This window comes from Rattus rattus, chromosome 2, assembly GCF_011064425.1.
Source record: "Rattus rattus isolate New Zealand chromosome 2, Rrattus_CSIRO_v1, whole genome shotgun sequence".
In the NCBI taxonomy this organism is placed as follows: domain Eukaryota; kingdom Metazoa; phylum Chordata; class Mammalia; order Rodentia; family Muridae; genus Rattus; species Rattus rattus.
In genome coordinates this window covers 69,776,249-69,795,260 of record NC_046155.1, presented here as the reverse complement: position 1 = coordinate 69,795,260, position 19,012 = coordinate 69,776,249, and the positions used below count along the sequence as shown (strand labels likewise).

General features: G+C 45.7%; 1 protein-coding gene across 1 annotated transcript in view; it reads right to left on the bottom strand.

Annotated features, from left to right (window-relative positions):
• Window positions 1-1,408: 1,408 nt before the first annotated feature.
• The window catches only part of Cpxm2 (carboxypeptidase X, M14 family member 2), a 110,570-nt gene continuing 92,966 nt past the window's right edge, over window positions 1,409-19,012 (bottom strand). The window contains exons 9-14 of the mRNA XM_032892424.1: window positions 17,910-18,106; window positions 16,308-16,487; window positions 13,293-13,590; window positions 7,508-7,647; window positions 6,282-6,381; window positions 1,409-2,696 (exon numbers count right to left, since the gene is read on the bottom strand). Of these exons, the coding sequence (XP_032748315.1) occupies window positions 2,443-2,696; window positions 6,282-6,381; window positions 7,508-7,647; window positions 13,293-13,590; window positions 16,308-16,487; window positions 17,910-18,106 (1,169 nt within the window). The 3' untranslated portion in view covers window positions 1,409-2,442. The remainder of the gene's footprint in view (window positions 2,697-6,281; window positions 6,382-7,507; window positions 7,648-13,292; window positions 13,591-16,307; window positions 16,488-17,909; window positions 18,107-19,012) is intronic.

The following is a 19,012-nucleotide window of genomic DNA, read 5'->3' as shown; positions in this document are numbered from 1 at the left end:
AGAGTTGGAAAGGTGGAACCTATCATAGGCTCAGACCAGTACCACACTCTTCTGGGACATGAGGGGTGAGATGAGAAGTGCACGAACCTGGGGCAGAGCAGCCTATAGACTTCAGAGCTAAACACTGAAGTGCTGTGGCTTGAAATGCCGAAACCTAGCTTCAAGGTCAAGGAAACTAACAAGTCTAAAGTCTCCTGAGTAGATGTGCATCTTTCTACCCTCTGAACTATGAAGACCGCCCAGAACTTAAAATGCTTTGTAATACTGCCTACCATATCCGATGCTGTGAGGCTTTCTGTGATGGGCTTAGTGACAGCCCCAGTCACCAAAAGCTGTTGGACGTCAAATTTCAATTAATTGCACCTATAATTGCACTCCAGCTACACAGAGGCTAGTGATCGCTTCATTTAATGGCACAGAATAAGCTATTCCCACTAGCCCAGAAAGTTCTATTGGAGAACACCGGTTTACAATAGAAGTTAACTATGTCCCAACCTGAAGGCCATATTTAGCTACCTACCTGTTTGGGTAGTTTCCTGAAGCACAGCTGTGCCCACCCATGTGCGTGAATACTGCCTGACGAGAGCTATCTCAGTGTGGACAGTCACAGTTTGTTAACTGTGAGATATAGGCAGTCTGACCCTTACCAGCAAAGCTTGCTGCCCTAACCCCATGCTGACTGCCAGAACGCTGGTGAGGGTATTTGTGCAAAGACATTCATTGACGTCTCCAGTGTGTCCAAGCATATGTCTCTCCAGGAAGAAACAGAGGACACACAGCTGTCGTCAGTTGGAACTCAGACTTACAGAGGCTCAGGGAGTGCATCCGGGACAGGCACCTCCTCTAAGGTGACCAAACACAGAGAGTGGGATGGCAACCTTTCATTCTGGCAGGAATGAGTATATTCTAAAGACACTTGTGCCCCTCCCCTTTGGGGATTGTTGAAAAAAAAATGGTCCCCAAGGTACTGAGGTCTCCCCAGGACCCTCTTGCTGGAAAGAGTCAGACAGGGAACTTCTTCCAGGAAGAGATTTCACACATTCCTGACCACCTTCCAGGACATACTAGATCAGAGATGCTGAGTCAGTGCTGGGTGGGGCCACACCTTGCTCAGGACTCTCGATGCCTGACTATTGCCCTCTATTTAAACAGACCCAGAGATGGTTTGTGGGAGGAAGGTCACAGGGTTCCTGATTTGTTCTTCTCTCCAGCACGGCCATGTTGAATACTTCTTCCTCTCTTTGCTGTTCTTATCTGTCTTTTTACCTGGAGAATTGAGGATGAGCAGCAGAACCCACATGGTTGGGGCTGAAAGAGCCCAGAGTCTGACCTTAATGGCTATAGTCACAGAGGTACAAGGCACTGCATATCCGCCTGGAAAAACACATGAGAGAATCTTACCGTTTGCTTTATTTATTTATTTGTTTGTTTGTTTGCTTGCTTGCTTGTTTCATTCTTCCCAGGTCAACAAGGCAGCAGGACGAACAGAGATGAGACCTACTATTCCCTTACACAATGATTCAACCACCTCTCCCAGACTGATGTGTCCCAGGTAATCCTAAGATTGCTTGCTTTTTCATTAGATGATGCTTGATCGGAAAGATGTGGGCTCCTGTATGCTCATCGTAACTCCCTCCTGACGGGGGGGGGGCAACTTGGAGCTCTCCTATCCTGGAGCAAGAGAAAGAAACTCTGGCTTTGCTTCCTTCAAGCTCTTTTCCAGGATGGCCCAGACTGACTGCTCTAGCCTCCTTAAGAAGTCTGGCTCTCCCCACCCCAAAAGGCTAATGGAGTAGCAAAGGGTTTAGGGGCTCTCTGGGCATGTAACAAACCCCGCAAAGTCTGCTGCCCAGCAATCACTTTCAGATGCTCTCCACTTCTGTCTGCTCTTAGGAAGACTAGCTTTGTTGGAAAAAGGATCAGAACTGACTTAGGACTCAGCGATGCACACTTGGTAATAAATGCCTCTATTGTCAATAGAATGCAGAGTGCGTATACCGAAGCTTGGATTGTCCCCTGGGGCCAAGGAGGATGGATTTTCTTAGGCTGCATAAGAGCATCTCACATGATAACATCTGGGGCGAAGTGCTGCAATGTCAACTGTGCCATTTGCAAATGCACTGGCGAACTTGGATGTCACGCAAACAGGGGAAGGCCTGGCTTCCCTTCCTGGCCAGTGGTTCAGATTCTCAGACTGAATTCCCTTACTGCCACCAGCCTTTCTCTGCTGCTCTGTCCAAGGTATTTGGATAAATGAGAACAAAGGAAAGAAAACACCCTGAGCCGCCAGCCCTCCCCTTTGGGGCCAGCCAAGCTATGCGGGCGTGCTCCTGGGTGTCTCTTGAATTACAGTCAAAACAACAGGGAGAGCCTGCTACAGAGTTACTACTGGAGTGGATTTTATTTGCACAGTCTGGGGCATGTCTCAAGTGTCCAAGAGAGTCACCCGCGCTGCCGCCTTTTTCGTCCCCGCAGCTTCAGGCGCCTGGCGGGTAGGTTGACAGGCTGCTTCCCAAATGTCTCCATGATTTCTCTTATCCTAGCCAGGTTGGTCTTGCTGAGTGTGAAGTCACACCGAGTCGCTCCCATGTCATAGCCAACCATGCAGTTCTTGGTGGAGGTGATAAAGCCTTCTGCTTTCGCTGTGACCACGTATTCACCAGGGTTCAGTAGGCGCCAATAATCCCCATCGCTGGCTGGGAAAAGAAAGCAGGGGATCTCAAAGCAGATCCTTTCGAGGACAAGTAGTCCGGCCCCACCCATCAGAGCTGACCTAAGCTCCTATGATCAAGTGCTTACAGCACTCTGGAAGCCAAGGTGTTTTTCTCTTTGGCTGCTGCTTTAATATTTAACCAGGAAGGGGTTCAGGACCCAGGCTCCCTGTAGTGTGTAAGCCCAGTTGGAGATAAGATCTCCAAAAGTCTTTCCTATACGACAATACAAGCCATTCATTATAAATGCGAACTCACAAACATTATGTCCTTGCCACAAAATGGCCTCTTGCAGAGTCAGCAGCTCATAGCTTCCTGGCTTCCCTCTGCAGAACTATGAATATAGAAGAATCAATCCTTTCTAAAAAGGGAGGGTTCCTGGCTTCTAAAAGTTCAGGAAGAGACTGCCCAAGAGAAGGCCCTGGTATTTCACACTTACCCCAGCCCTCATTGTATGGCCATGGACAGAGAGACTTGGGAGAGACAGGAACAGGGATTCCAGGTAGGGCAGGGACTCAACACATCAAGGAAAGACCTGTGAAAGCTGGCAAGCTGCAGGAAGGGCTGAGGAGGAGTCCTGATACTTCCCCAGACATACAACTAACTAGTCAGTTACCCAGATACACAACTAACTAGTCACTTACCCAGCTATACAACTAGTCACTTACCCAATGAGTCCCATCCTTAGCTTCAAGTTGGTCAGAGCAGCCTTAGTCAACAGATTTTGGGGCTTAAGTAATTCTCCATTGAGACAGACTGTTCACTTTTTCTTGTAGGCACGGATGCTGACTTCCTGTCTACTCATTTCCTTTTAGCCACTCTACTCACCTGGCCACACTCAAAGAAGTCATGTTGAGATTCAATTATAGGTGGGCCACAGCATAAGACATGAGCTCTAAAGGATGTCATGTCTTCACACAGAGACTATGGCAAGATCAGGGAGCAACTCCCACACTCAGAGACACCATCTTATGGAAGAAAATTTGAGAGGGTAAAGGACATCTCTTGTTCCACATGACCCAAGGAACCCTGGGATATAGAGTTCCTTAAGAGGAAAATCACATGCCAGGCTGACTGGCCAACCTTATACCCAGGACTGTGGAGTGAAAGGCTGGGAAGCATATATCTCTACATTCTCACATGTCTGTGTGTTATTAAACCCAAATCTCTGCATGCCAGACAAGGTCTACCACTGAGATACACCCCTATACCCCCAACCCTATGAAAAGTCTCTCATTTGGTAGAAAACTTGCATTCCCACTAAAGGAAGGCACACAAGGCAAGAGCTAGGGACCTCTGAAAGCTCTCTCTCTCTCTCTTTCTCTCTCTCTCTCTCTCTCTCTCTCTGTGTGTGTGTGTGTGTGTGTGTGTGTGTACATGCATTGACATGTATGCAGATATGTAAAGGTGCTCATGCATACGTGTGTTTGTGCAGAGGCCAGAGGTTGAGCCTCGGGAGCATAGTGTCTTCCCTGACTGCTCTTTACTTTGTTACTTTGTTTACCGAGTCATGGTCTCTTGCTGAGGCTGGAGCTCACCAATTTGCCTAGTTTTGCTAGCCAGCTTACTCCAGTATCCCATTTCGATCCCGAGCATTAGGAGTGTAGGAGACTCTGCTAAACTAGCCCTGTTTACATGGGTGCTAGGGATGCGGTCTCTGGACCTCGCGTTTGTATGGTAAGTGTTTTATCCACTGAATTATCTCTACCCCCTTTTCTTGACTCTGAACGGAAGCTTGGTGATTCTGTCCTCTCACTTTGGCACGCCACCTTTGCTCTTTTAGTTTGTGTTTCTTCCTCAGTGAGGGAACTCCACCTTGCCTTTTTGGTCTGTCTTTGTATCTACCTGTTGGTTGCATTTCTTTCCCGGCCCTCGTTACCATCTGTAATATTTTTATTCTCCCTAACAACTCACTGTAGGTCTCCTCCATCAGAAAGCATACGTGGTGGTCAGGGACATCCTTGTTCTTTGCAGCACTAGTTCTTGGCTCATAGTCAGTGCTCAATAAACCAAGTTAAAAGGAAGAAGGAAATGATGGGGACCGTGTTTGCGTCACAAAGTCAGAACAAGAGATGTTGGTTCTGTAATCTAGAGATTTCCGTTTCTGAAGCATGGATCTGCTTGGCTTCCCTCTCTACCTGGCAGGTCTCTCCAAAGACCATGGACAATGTTTTTCTACCTTATAAATAGGGCTCTCCTTATTTCTCTTCTTCCCCAATGATACGTATCCTAGAACCATGCACTAGAGGATATAGAAGGAGCCCCGTATTGAGTTCTGTCTCATTGAACAATTGAGCTAGTGTTCTAAGTTAAACACCCCATGCAGCCACCATGTAAGGTTAACACTGTGGACACTGCTTGTCACTTTTGGAATGAAAGGGGCACCCCAAGCCCAGTGATTGCTCATTCATTCACAGTTCAAATAGGTGTCTTCTCAGTACTGGACAGCATGTGAAATTCTAATCCAAATTTCCTTTTAACAATAGTCTTTCTAGCTCCCTCTCTGTGGGATTCTGTTTAATGCCTCTGTTTACATTATGCAAGCTTCCACTGAAATGAAACTTGTCAGATCATATAAGCCTCAGACTAAAATCAAAGCAAATTCAGCAGTTCTGGTGAGAGCAGAGGGGGCTCGTAAAGAGCTGTGTGCTTGTGTGTGCGTGTGTGTGTGTGTGTGTGTGTGTGCGTGTGTGTGTGTGTGTGTGTGTGTGTGTGTGTGTGTGTGAGATCTGGGAGGCAATCTGCCCAGAGCACATGCTGGGAAATTATTTATAGGAGGAAGTGGAGGGTATGAGATGCATTTGCCATTAGCTCATCCAAACTGCCGGCTTGATTACAGGACTTGAGAGTCAGAGCCCATTAGGCAAAGCATTCTCATCTAGGCTTATAGGGCCCCAGGGCCTTTTTACCTCCCACTGTGTAGAGCCCCAGTGTTTCCTACATTGCCCACCAGGCACTAAATAGTGTGAGGAATGGTCAGGGCTCCTTTAAGTAGTACTATTTAAAACACAGATCCTACATAGAATGAATGGCCCCATCTTTCATTCATGCAGATCACTAGTATCCTGCTCAGTCTCTGGCAAAGTATGAGGGCTTGGTCCAGATCTATTGACTTGATGGATGGATGGATGGATGGATGGATGAATGAATGTTCATAAGGAGCTATGGGTACAAATTTCCATGCAATACTGAGTGAAACCTTACAGACAGTGGCTGTAACATCTAAGACAAGTGGTAGAAAGAGTCAAAGGCTTGATAACAAAAGAAAAGAACACCGATGCTACACAACAGTCCCTAACTCCAGTACAGCTGGAGTTCCAACAACTGCTCTAAACTGTCCCAAGGAAGGGGTAAGGAGAAGCTAAGAAACCAGGCTAAGAAACTCCAATTGCAGGGGTCTCAGGAAGTTGGAGAGAGGAGATGCTGATTCAGCTCTGCACAAGAAATTTCTATATGAATACCCCATGCTAATCAACTGTGCCACCGGCCCCCCAGTGAGTGAGTTTCAAGCAGCACACTGAAAGGAGTGGGTTTTTCTTACTGAGACAGCTTATACATATGCACAGATACCTGTCCGGATGTCATGGTTAACACCTTCCACAGAGATGATGGCATTCGAAATCCCTTTCCCTTGTAAGTCTCTCACTATGCCTTTGATGCCTCGATGAACCTGCAGCACACATGAGACCCAGTGAATCACCAGCTCTGGATACCAACAGCACAGGTAAGCGGGGGTGGGGAGCAGGTAACACCAGCTCAGCCCTCACCGAGAAGTACCTCTTCTCGTCTAGCTCAATATGCGCCTGGCTCTGCATGGACTTGGTAGAATGTTTTGTGGCCCATGATCCAGTAAGTTTCTCATTGCAATTAAAAACTTCCAGGTGAAAACATGAGGGCCTGAGAGTTTCCTTAAAATCCACCCACTAGGCCTAGGGGTGCCATGCAGAGACAGAATTCCAGCCAGCATGTGTGCGGCCTCGGGTTCCCACCCTAGCACTGAAAAATGAAGCAAAATTCTCTGGAAACCAGAATTTAATTTTTGTTAATTTTATTTATTTTAGCTCGAGAGAGTGTCTCATTATGTAGTCCCAGCTACCCTAGAATTTGCTAAAGACTCAGCTGGCTTTGAACTCAATATTCTTCTACTTCTGCCTCCCCAGTTCTGGGATTAAATGCTTGTACCACCAGTTTAAAATGTAACTTAATTTTAGCACGCATGCTATTTGGACCTTCCTGGGTTCTACAGACTTAATAACATAGGTGTTAGAAACAAAGGAATCAGAGGCCATCAAAAAATAATCGCTTTGTATTGAGCCCATCTACTAACCAACCATGTCATATAACACCAGCAGCCAGACCCTGCACCCCAGTCTCCCTGTCTGTAGGATAACATGACAATCCATGATGGCTCAGCACCTTCTCAGTGATGGTCTGGACATGTTATCTACAGGGGCGATTTTAGCAAACTCAAGACAGTAGCTTCAAAATTGCCCAATTCCCACAAACAAGCCTTTCTCTCAAGTGAACTATTCCCAGGAGGTTTCAGGGCTGGGGCAGAAGTTGTACTCACAGCTTCCTGAGAGGAAGAAACTGGCTCCTACTCTCTGTACCAAGAGTCCTTCTGGAAACCATTGTAGGGCAGACTTGGCATAAGATCCAGGTGCCACCTGCAGTCAGCTTGCAGAGGTGCAGCCATGGGCTACAAGCACCATCTGACTCTCCCATGACTGTGGCTCTCACACCCATCACCCATTTCTTAGCTAGTTCCTCTCCTCCCAACCACGTGTCCAGCATACCTGTTCCATGAACACAATCAGAGACTCCCGGTTATTCTCCCATTCCTCGGGCAGCTCACTCTCGTGTGGGTATTTATCGCAGCCCACGTAGATGGACAGCTCAAAGCAGTTCGTATGGAGGTAGCTGAAGTCATTTAGACCTGTCAAGCCAACCAGACATTTTAACTGATTTGTACTTCACGTGGCAAGGGGGAGTGGACAAGAATGTTCAAGAACATTTAGAGCTCTTCAGCTGAACAGGAAACAGAAAGAATCTACTATAGATAAACAGAGGAAAACAAATGTTCCTGGAAAGCCATCATTAATAACCACAATGGATTAAGTATTTAATGCACTGTGTTTGGCAGCTGTATGGGTCTCTGATGAGAACCTGAATGGTTCTCTGTTTCGATTCATTAAGATGGCTAACCTCTGTCCTATCCACATGGTCTTCTCTGTGTCTCTTCACCCACCTCTTCTGGACATGTCCCTAAGGTGCATCCTACAGGCCACTACATTGTCCTCCCAAACTTAGTCATAGCTTAACCTCACAGATAAGACAAGTGATGTTGTGATCAATGAGAATTTCTTCCAAGATTTGTGTTTCTTCAGGGGGCCTAGACCATGTATGTGGTTGCTTTGCAGCTGCTTGGCTACCAAACGCACCCAGTGAGTCCCAAAGCAACAGACCTGCATCCTGATGTGCAGATGGGAAGCAGCCAGCCTGTCCCATAGGAGCTTCCTAGGACTGCTGTTGCAAATCACCGCAGCATGGTTTAAAGCAAACACTCGGTCCCACGTGCTGAGGGGCCAGAAGTCCTCAGGTGTGTGTGCTCCCTGCAGAACCTTGCAGGAGCACACTCCTTGTCAGCCTGGCTTCTCCTGGCCTAGGCATTTCTAATGTCAACCGCTTGACTCTGCCCAATCCTCTATATTTGCTTTTCCTCTTTGGGTTCATTTAAGGACACGTCTCACTGATGTAGCACACACCCAGTAATGAGCATCTCTGGGCCCTTAATTACATCTTCAAAGACTGTCTTCCCAATAAAGTAGCAATTTCAGGTGCAAAGAAGTTACAAAACAGACATGTTGTTGTGTGTGTGTGTTGGGGTGGGGGAGTGTATCTTTCTCAAGTCATTACATACCCAGTATTTGTTAAATGAGTAAATTACTATCACAAGTGTCGCATGGTATAAAGTAGCCCAACCCTTGTGGTGGGCAGGGTGCCAGAGATTGGACCCAAGCCATTATCCATGCTCAGCACTGAGTCCCTCTCTACTAATGAGCTTCCCCCTCAACATTTCCACCTCTGAACGGGATGTACAGCAAGCTGTGCTCTACAACAGTATGGCAAGCACCATTCTGTGGGGAAGAAGATCCTCTAAGGACCCCTACCTGCTCCCTGGGGGCCAAAAGAAGGTGCAAGCTTAAGACACAAAGCTCTGTGTGGACAGAGAAAAGCGTGTTCTCCAAGAGCCCTCTTACAAAGGGTCTTTCGCTTTAATATCAGATTTTGGGGGTCAACCTACTATCACATCCTGAAAACAGTACCAAATCTTTGGCAGTTTAGCCCTCTCCATTTCATTCCAGACTCCGGACACTTGGATTTCAGCAACTGTGACCTCTCAAGATAAAGCAAGGAGGAGTAAAACAGGGACAAAGGGCACGTGATGGAGTCACATTCAGGGAATGCTCTGCAAGGGGCAGGCCAACTCTGAATTCCTCTGTCTTGATTTATCTATCAACCTACAGTGAGATTCTGAGGGCATCCAGGGCCTATGGTAACTGCTTAGCCCAGGTCTTGACTGTTAAGAGGGATGGGCCTCCTTTGAGCATAAAGATGTCATTAGCCTTGCATTCTTTAGGCCCTGCTAGTACTGAAATAACTGTAATAATTACAATTATGGAGTGGGTCTCTCTCTCTCTCTCTCTCTCTCTCTTCCTCTCTCGCTTCCTTTTTTCTTTTTCCCCCTTTCCTATCTTTCTTTTTCAAGAAGCGCCTTCGAAGCACTGAAAGCCTGAGACATGCTGACAAAATGCCAAGAAACGTCAGCCCGGAGAAGCTTCATCCATCTCTTCTGTGATGAATCCTGCCCTTCAAGTGAGACCGTGCTAAGAATGCTCCAGACAGAAGGGTTTTGACTGAAAGGTGCCTTCCTGTCTGAAGTGAATCAGGATCTGCTGCACATCCTCATAGCTCTTCCAAACCTTCAGGCCTGGCAAGAGACATCCTTTGTGACCCTCTCTGTGCCCAAAATCATTCCTTTTGCCCATGGCACCTCCCCTCCTTGTGACGGCCAGTGCGGGTCTGCAGCCAAGAAGAGAGTCCTTTTGGAGTTCAGACGCACAGGCTGCCCACGATGGACACTGTGAACTGTCCAAAGCCTCACTCATAACTGTTTCCCCACACTCACTGCTGCCTGCAGGGCAGGATAATGGGTGAGAAGACGGAGCAAGGGACTGGGGGGAAGGGAGGAAATTAGAAAGACAATTTCATTAATCTACAAAGGAAGGAATCTGCAGAGTCCATCATGGAAGTCCATGATGGAAAATACTCAAACTGCCACGGCTTTGACATAAAGTCTCCGAAATAAGGGCAAGCAGAATCGGGAGGGCAGAAACATCCAGCACGGTCAGTATCAGTCTTCGGCAGCCTGCTTTCCATGACATCACTATTGTCAAACTCAACAGGGTCCATTCACAATGTAGTCACAGCAGCAAAACAGTAAATAAATATAAATAGATTTTAATCAGCTCTTCTTGTCGTTATATCTTTAGGGCTAAACTTGATTTAAAAAAAATCTAACCAGTAGGAAATATTCCTGATAGATGCAAACCGGTGTTTATTTTGTAATTTGTATGGTGCAGTGTGATTTGTATAGTGCAAAAAACAGAAAAAAAACTCCACTTGGATTGTTGCCAAGACAAAAATGGTGTCCTTTCTGATATGTTTTAAAGTTCCTATGGGAACAAATATAACTGTTTTATTTTTTTCCTTTGCCAAGAGAGGAACATACTTGAAAAGTATATGAAGATCGAATTTATAGAAAAGTATACTATCAAAATGAACTAGCATAGTGGAACATAGAACAGAACAGAAATCATAGAATCTCCTGGCTTCCTTTGAAGTTGCTGTGGTGAAATATTCCATCAAAGAGCAACTGAGAGGGCATTATCTAGCTTACAATTCTAGGTCACAGCCCAACACAGCGAGGAGCTCAGAGCGGCTGCTCATACCCACAGCCAAGAGCAAAGAGAAATAAATGCATGTGCATGACTATCTGCTTGCTTGGCTATGCCCAGATCAATGTCTCCACTTTTACTTACTTCAAAGACATTCTTTCTAGGGAATGGTGCAGCCCACAGTGGCCTGGGTCTTTCCCACACCAATTACCATCTATCCCCTAAACATGTCCACTGGCCAACCCAATATAGACAAACCCTCACAGTAACTTGGGGCATTAATCACCTCCCAAGTGATGTCAAGTTGACAATTAAAGCTAACATCACAACGGGATTTCATGATGAGCATTCCTGATAAAGGAGAGGCCATTGGGAATGGAACCTTAGGCTGAGTGTTTCTAAAAATCAGCCAGACATGAATTATATCCACATAATTCTCTCTGTGATCCTAACATATCCTAGAGGGAAACATCAGCACCACATTTTTTAAGCCCATTTTTTTCTAATAGAAAAGTATAGGACTTCAGAGAAAATTTATCTAGGGCCATCCATTATTTGAATGATAAAGCCAAAGTTGAACTATTAGATATGAAAAAATTTTCAATTCCATTATTGCTTTGACAGTCCACTCACTATCAAGAACAAAAAGGTGATTTGTGTCTTGTTGGGACCTTAAACCCTTGCAGATGACCTTAAACAACTTGCTAGTTTCATCCCTTGCAAACCTTGGCATGGAAACTATAGGGCTCTCTGGTTGCTGCCATGTGATTTGGGGGTGTCTTGGAAAAGCATCTCCAGGTCCATGTGGTGGCTATGCACAGCTGGCTTTGACATATGGCACTGGTGACACTGGATAGCTAGCCAATGGGCAGCAGATGTATGTGACTGTTTCCATCGCATGACCATCTCAGGACACAGGAACTCGGCTGCATCACACCTGAGCCAGGATGCAGACTCACAATCTCAGACATCCCCTAGACTGGTGGTTCTAAGCAATGAGCCCTAAATTTGACAGCGATGTGCCCTGCTTCTTTCTCCCATCTACAGTCCTATGAGATGTGAATATCTAAGTACCTAAGGGCAAGACCTAACAAATTCCAGCTCTACCAGTTTTTTGATAGAGCAGAGTTCCAGCCATCTCCATGCTCTTTCATTCATAAACATGAGAAAGCCACACCCATCTCTGAGAATGCAGTAAAAGAGTTAAAGAATAATCTTTGGAGAGTGCTGAGGCCAATGCTTTGGAAGCCATTGCTGACCATCATGCTAAGCAGAATCAGGAGTTTGATGGCTAATCTTTGTCAGCTTTACTACATCTGGAATCATCTAAAACCCAAACAACTGGGCACACCTGTAAGAGACTTTCTTGACTGGATCATTTGAGGTGAGAAGATGTACCCTAAGTCTGGGCCACACCTTCTGGTGGCAGTCTGCATGAAAGGACATGGAAGAAGGAAGCTTTTGCTCTTTGCCTGTTTGCCTCACTCTTGCTGGCAAGAGCATCTGTCCTGTCAGTGAAGCATTCTTTTGCTGGTATTACAACCTGTGTCTTCAGGATTCCAACATAGACTGAAGACCAGCAGCTCTCTGGAATTTCCCAGGGCTCTAGCACCATATGGGAACTGAACAACCATCAGATTCTTCCCCTTTCTGTCAGGAGAAAGACCTACTCTGACTACAGCCTGTAAGGCACTAAGCCTGTAAGAGGAAGAAATGGAGGTAGGTCAGTTAACAGACACATGAAGTGTCTTGTAACACAAGAGAAAGGAGTGGGCTTCATTTGAATCTAGATTTCAGCAGATGAGGGTGGGGGTGAAGTGGGATGAGAGAAATGGGGGGAGGGGATTCACTGATTGGTATAAGAAATGAAATGGGATCTCAAGCTCTAACCTGAGCCTATATATATGTATATATTCATTCATCCTATCAGTTCATCCTCTTAGAAAATCCTGATTAATGGACAGAGGGCATATGGCAGAGAGGCCTGGTTTACTCTGGACTAGAATCTACAATTATTAATATTGCCAACTTGACAGAACCTACAATCCTAAGAGACACACCCCTGTGTGTGATGGATTATCTAGACTGTGTCAATTAAGGTGAGAAACCCTAATTGTGGATACTACCTGTCATCCCCCGCGTTCCTGAACTGAACAATAAGAAAAAAGGTGACCGAGTATCAGTATTCATCTCTCTCTACTTCCAGACTATGGATACAATATAACCAGTTGCCTCACATTCCTTCCATAATGGACTGCATCCTCAAATATGAGCCAGCATACCCTCACCACACACACACACACATGCACATGCACACGTGTACATGCACACACACACATACACATATACACACGCACATGCACATGTACACACACACACATGCTCACATACACAGACACGCACATATGCATGCACACAAACATGTCAATACACCTGCACACATACACACATGCCCACATGCAAATGTGTGTGCACACACATGCTTGTACACCCACACACACATGTGCACCCCTTAAATTGCTCTTGTCAGATATTTTGCCGTGGAAACAAGCAAAGTAACTAATGCCCCATCCGTGGTCCTTGAGGACTTGATGTTAGACTGGCAGATAGATCTAAGACGTACTTCCAGCCACGGTGTGCCAGGAAGCCCCATTGACGGTGCCTTCTTCCTTCTGAAATTCCTCTGTGTGGCACACTCGCCTCCTGGCATCGGTCATGAGACGGTGAGTGGAGGCATAAGAGTAAGCCAGCCAGCGGAACACGTGATCGTCGGGTGTCGGGGTGTGCTCCTGGGTCTTCCACAGGGACCGCACCATGTCGTAGGGGTATGCTACAACCAGCTCACCCCCCTGTAGGTTGCCTCCCAGAACAAACGGGATCTTCTCCATCCAAGCAATGATGGCTCTGGTCTCCATGGCCACCTGGGAGTATACAAATTTAACAAACAGAAGTTGCTTTGCTTCCTTAGCCTTCAAAACAGGCAAGTATCTGAAAAATTAGAAATTTTACGGAATATTCAAAATTCAGCAATATTCAAAATTTCAAACTGTGCCCTGGGGAAACTGGGCTTTTTAGAAGCAATGGATTAAAAAAGGGAAGTCCAGGGAAATGTTGCGTTTCCACGACAGGATATTCTAGTAAATTCTTCACTGGGGGTTAACGTATCATCATTCCGTGAGTCCAGTGAACTCCTGGGTTGGAGTCTTCACTAACTACAGACAGCTTGAGAAAGACACATAAGCAGGAGCACTCCCAAACCACAAGCCTCAATCTGACCAGGATGCTAGCCAAGGCATCGCTGACTTTTTCTGCAAAGGGCTAGACCATTTGGGCTTTTGTGGGCCACGTGGGCTCTGTCCTTGCAACCCAGCTCTGTTCCTGTAGTAAGGAAACACCATGAACAAAGTGCAAATGTGCTCAGGAAGTCAGGCTGTGTGGGCCAGAGTTTGTGGATGTCAGTCTTAAAGTCACTCTCAGTTTCCAGAAAACAGAAGGCTGTGACATTTCAGGAACACAGTCTTTGCTCCCAGAGGCAGTAAACCCAGCCGCTCATGCACAAGCAAGGGCGATAGGCAGAGAAAGGCAACACAGCAGAGAAGAGGAAGAAATGGAGGGAGGCCTGTTAACGGAGACATAAAGTGTCTCATAACAAAAGAAAGGAGCGGTTGGGGATTTAGCTCAGTGGTAGAGCGCTTGCCTAGGAAGCGCAAGGCCCTGGGTTCGGTCCCCAGCTCCGAAAAAAAGAACCAAAACAAAAAACAAAACAAACAAACAAACAAACAAAAAAAAAACAAAAGAAAGGAGCAGGCTTCATTTGAATCTAGATTTCAGCAGATGAGGGTGGGGGTGAAGTGGGATGAGAGAAATGGGGAGGCGGGGTTCACTGATTGGTATAAGAAATGAAATGGGATCTCTAGCCTTAACCCTAGCCTTGCGATTAAAACAAAACAAAAAACCATCAAACCAAAACAAACAAACAACCAAAGAAACCTAATTTGGGACCCAGGAGGACTCAGCAGATAAAACTGCTTGTCTCGCCTCACAAGCCTGATTGAAGTTGAATTCTCAGAATCCACTTAAAATCAGCATGTGGTCTTCCACATCTGTAATCCCTACAGAGAGATGGGAGGCAGAGACAAGAGACCTGACTGAGAAGGAGCTCACTGGTCAGTTAGCCTGGGTATTGCCAGTCTGGTGGAAACAGCAGGAAAGATCCAGTCTGAGCAAAGCAGAGAGAACTGACTCCTGAAAGTTGTTCTGACCCCGCCCCATAGGCGTGCCATGGCCTATGTGCACCCATACTCACACGGACACAATAAACCTGGAAAAGACATGACTTATTTTAACACAACAGGGGTACTGTCTGTGGATGTGAAGGATGGCTCCTGTCCTCTGGAGATGCCCATTAAAACATTTACAAATAAAATCACATGACGACGTGTCTGCTTTGGGACGAAGCGTGAGTTGGCGCATGTCACTGCTGACCTGAGGGCTTGTGAGCCCGCTAGAGCTTCCTTCACTTTTGTACGTTTAACTTTTTATGGGGGGGAAAAGTTATTAAAGAGGAAAATGGATAATGTTAAAAGATGAATTTAAAAGGCGGATGTGGTTTAATGCAGCTATGTGATTTGATTATAGTAAGTGACCGATTGTCACATGAAGATAATTTCAGCAGGACAACATTGCTGCCAGCAGAGGAGCGCAGAAGGCCACTTACTGAGCAGACAGAAATGCTGACTCAGGGCTGCCGTGTGCTTGCTGGGCTTCATTAAACTTGGTTCTGGGCTTGAAGCATCCCATAAGTCCTGCGTCAGGTTAATTATGGAATGCAGCTCACGACACACAATCAATATTGGCCCACGCTGTGGAGCCATAGCTCAACCCAAGACCCAAGTCTCAGTAGCAGTTGCTATGCACCTGTGTGATGTCAGCCCCTTCCTCCCCCAGCCCACTGCTTCCCACAGAAAAGGCTTCCTACCCTAAAAGAGACTTGTTTTAACTGTACATGAAGACACAGAAATCTTACTGTTTGATTTCACTCGTCTTCTCGATTTTTTGACCTAGTTTATGCTCCTAAGTCTCATTCCTGATTTTGATGAATATCATTGCTCAGCCTTTTCCACCTTACGATGAGGAGATTGTTTATCTACAGATGTGACAATGACACTAAGTAATCAGTCTTTTGCTGGAAGGAGCCATGCGCTTTGAACTCTCTCGTTCAGTGTTCTGGTACACACATTAGCAAAAGTGAAAGGCCACATGTTACCAGAACTCCATCATATATATATATATATATATATATATATATATATATATATATGCATGCGCACTGTCTTTACCTAGCAATTGGTGAAAGTATAATTAGCATGGATAAGGAAATGAGAGTAAAAATTCTTGCATTCCGGGGGTGGTTTGCTTGTTTGTTTACAAATAGGTACAGAAGATCAATCAAATGACTCTACAAAGAATCTCCACAAAACCAGCTTGAAAGGTAATAATGACTCAGTACTGTTCTCTACTGTTGGAAAACATAAGAAAGATGTATTTATCTTCTTCGTCTGTGCTATATCCTCTGCAGATACCAGCAGGCAACCTTTCACCCTCCTCTGACACACAAATTAGAATTGTTTTCACTCACTGTGGCGTTCTCAGACAGAAACCACTCAGGGATGGCAATGTAGTGGTTGGGAACTTTCCTTGGGGCGTTCTGCCGGTCCTCTGCCTCCCAGAGCAGCGTGTTTAAATCCGGAAAGTTGTTGTTGATGTCAATGCCATCATGGGTCCAACGTCCCAGGGACCAGCCTCCTAACTCGGAACCCTGGAGAAGATTCAAAATGGGAAGAGCTCTCAGACTGCAGAAGAACCCAGATGTGTGATGTGTCTGTGTCTGTCTGCCATGCGCATCTTCCAAGTCTCTGAATGCTCTTGGCCCCAGAAAAGATATCACAGGAGAATACAGAAAACCTACTGTGCACGTCTGATAAACCACAGACAACGCAGTCACCTCACTTCAAAGATGGACACACAGAGGAACACTCATGCCATACAGTCAATCTCAAAAAGCCTTAGATCTCTTCTTAAACCTCTCCGTGCCCATCACCTTCCACTACATGACTGAACCTTCTGAAAAGGAAGATGTTCTGGAACTGGGGCATCACTTACTATCAATGGGGTACCAACCTATTCCCCTTTCCCTGCCTGGATTTCTGGTTTTAGTGGCGTGTCTATGACCATATGAACATGCTCAATCTTATCTGATTTTAGAGGCTAAGCATAGCTGGGCCTGGTTAGTACTTTGATGGGAGTTATTTTTGACTAGCCAGGGAGTCATTTGTGCCAGAACCAATAAACACGACTAAGTGCTACACTTTAAGGATGCATTTGACAGGAACCTCCATTTAGATGGTGCTCTATTTTATCCCAAATATTGTGAAATATCACTATTTGTCCATGACTTGATTAATGCAATTATATATACATGTGACATATACAAATTACGTATGATAATTAGAACATAAAATATAAACAATATCCCAGAATAATCAAAACAGTCATCACTAACCAAAACCTCAAAAGTGTTCAGTCAACCTGAGGTGCTATGCCATGGGTATGTCAGACTGGCATTACTCATATGGACACTCCAGGCTGTGGACATACACCTCTGTCAGTGTCACCATCAGTTTTAATTCCTGCTGTGTGTCCCCCAGAAACCTTACAATGCAAAGAAACAATCAGAAAGAAGGCAAACAGCTCCTACAGGCAAAAGACTGCAGACACAGGCTGCCAGCTTCAACAGAGAGATGCTGAGAAAGAAGAAAAAGTGGCTGGGAAGATGGCTCAGTTGATAAAGTACTTGCTGAGCAAGCATGAATTTAGATCCCCAGTACCCAAGTAAAAAGCTGGGAGTGACAGTATGTGCCTGCAATCCCAGTACTGAGAAGTAGAAATAGGTAGATCCTTAGGACATAATGGCCAACTGGTCTACCCAAATCAGTGCATTTAAGTTCAGTAGGAGACCCTGTCTCAAGAATTAAAGTAGAGCAGCTATTGAGAAAGGCACCCAACATCATCTTCAAGGCCTCCCCATGCACATATACACAGATGCACATGCATACGCACATATGCACATCAAAAATGGGGCGGGGCAGGGCAGGGGTTCTGTGCACTGGGCTAAGCACACCTCAGAGTTGGGATATCATGCTTGTTTCTGGCTGGAAGGGGCAGGGTACAAAATACTCACTCCTTCATAGGCCTTCTCATAGCCATCAGGATTGAGGGAGGGTAGAATGTGAATCCGAGTCTCCTCCACCAAGCGGACGATGCGTGTGTTCTGCGCCAAGTACTCCTGGCAGAGGAACTGCAGCAGCAGCAGCAGCAGCTCTCGGCCCAGAACCTCATTGCCATGGGCCCCTGCGATGTAGTGGAACTCGGGCTCACCTTGACAGAGACAGACACACAGGCTCCTGCAGGCATCCACATGGGGCCTGGCGAGGTTTGGAAGGACACAAACAACCTTACAGCCATACTTTTTTTTCCTTTCAGATAAGCCTCCAAAATTATACTGGGATAATTATTTTAAATCCAAATGCTCAAACAGGTAAGAAAAACTTTAAATTGCAAGCTGAACAACTAGAGCCACAAGGTATGTGTTTGTGTGTGCATGCGTGTGTGCACAAAATTAGTATTGAAGTCAAGACCCTGGGATAGTATGAAGAAGTGAGTAGGGCTTTTAGAAGGAGATGAGGGATTAGTATCTTAGTAGGATGGTTTGTGAGAATAAAGCCTTCCACTGCCTTGTATCCTGCAAGGGTTGAGCAGAAAATAGACCATTGCCAGATTCCAGATGTGCTGGCATTTTGATCTTCAACTTCCCAGGGTCCACAATTATAGGAAATAAATTCCCATCGTTTATAAACAATGCCATCTTGACTATTTAGTGATAGCCGCTTAACAGACTCAACTATCCTGCTAGGCATGGCTGACCATGCTCGGTTTTTTTCCCCCCTTTGTCAAGCTTCTATGTGGGAGGAAACATGGTTTTATGCACAGGTAAGGCCTTTACCCCTGAAAGAACTCCTGAGATGAAGTCCTGAGGCAGAGGCATGGAGGAACAGTGGAGTCAAACAAGTCAGATATATCTTTGCACCTAAATTTCAGTGGATTTTGAGAATCTGGCCAGTTTTACCAACAGGAAAACAGAGTTCACCCAGCCTACAGGGACTTGGAGTAGTGAAGGCTAAAGAAAAAATAACCAAAGGAAGGGTAGCTTTTAAAGACAATGCAGACATTGCTCAAAAAAGAAGGAAGCCCCTGCAATTTGAGCCATTCATGAATTGGAGAGCC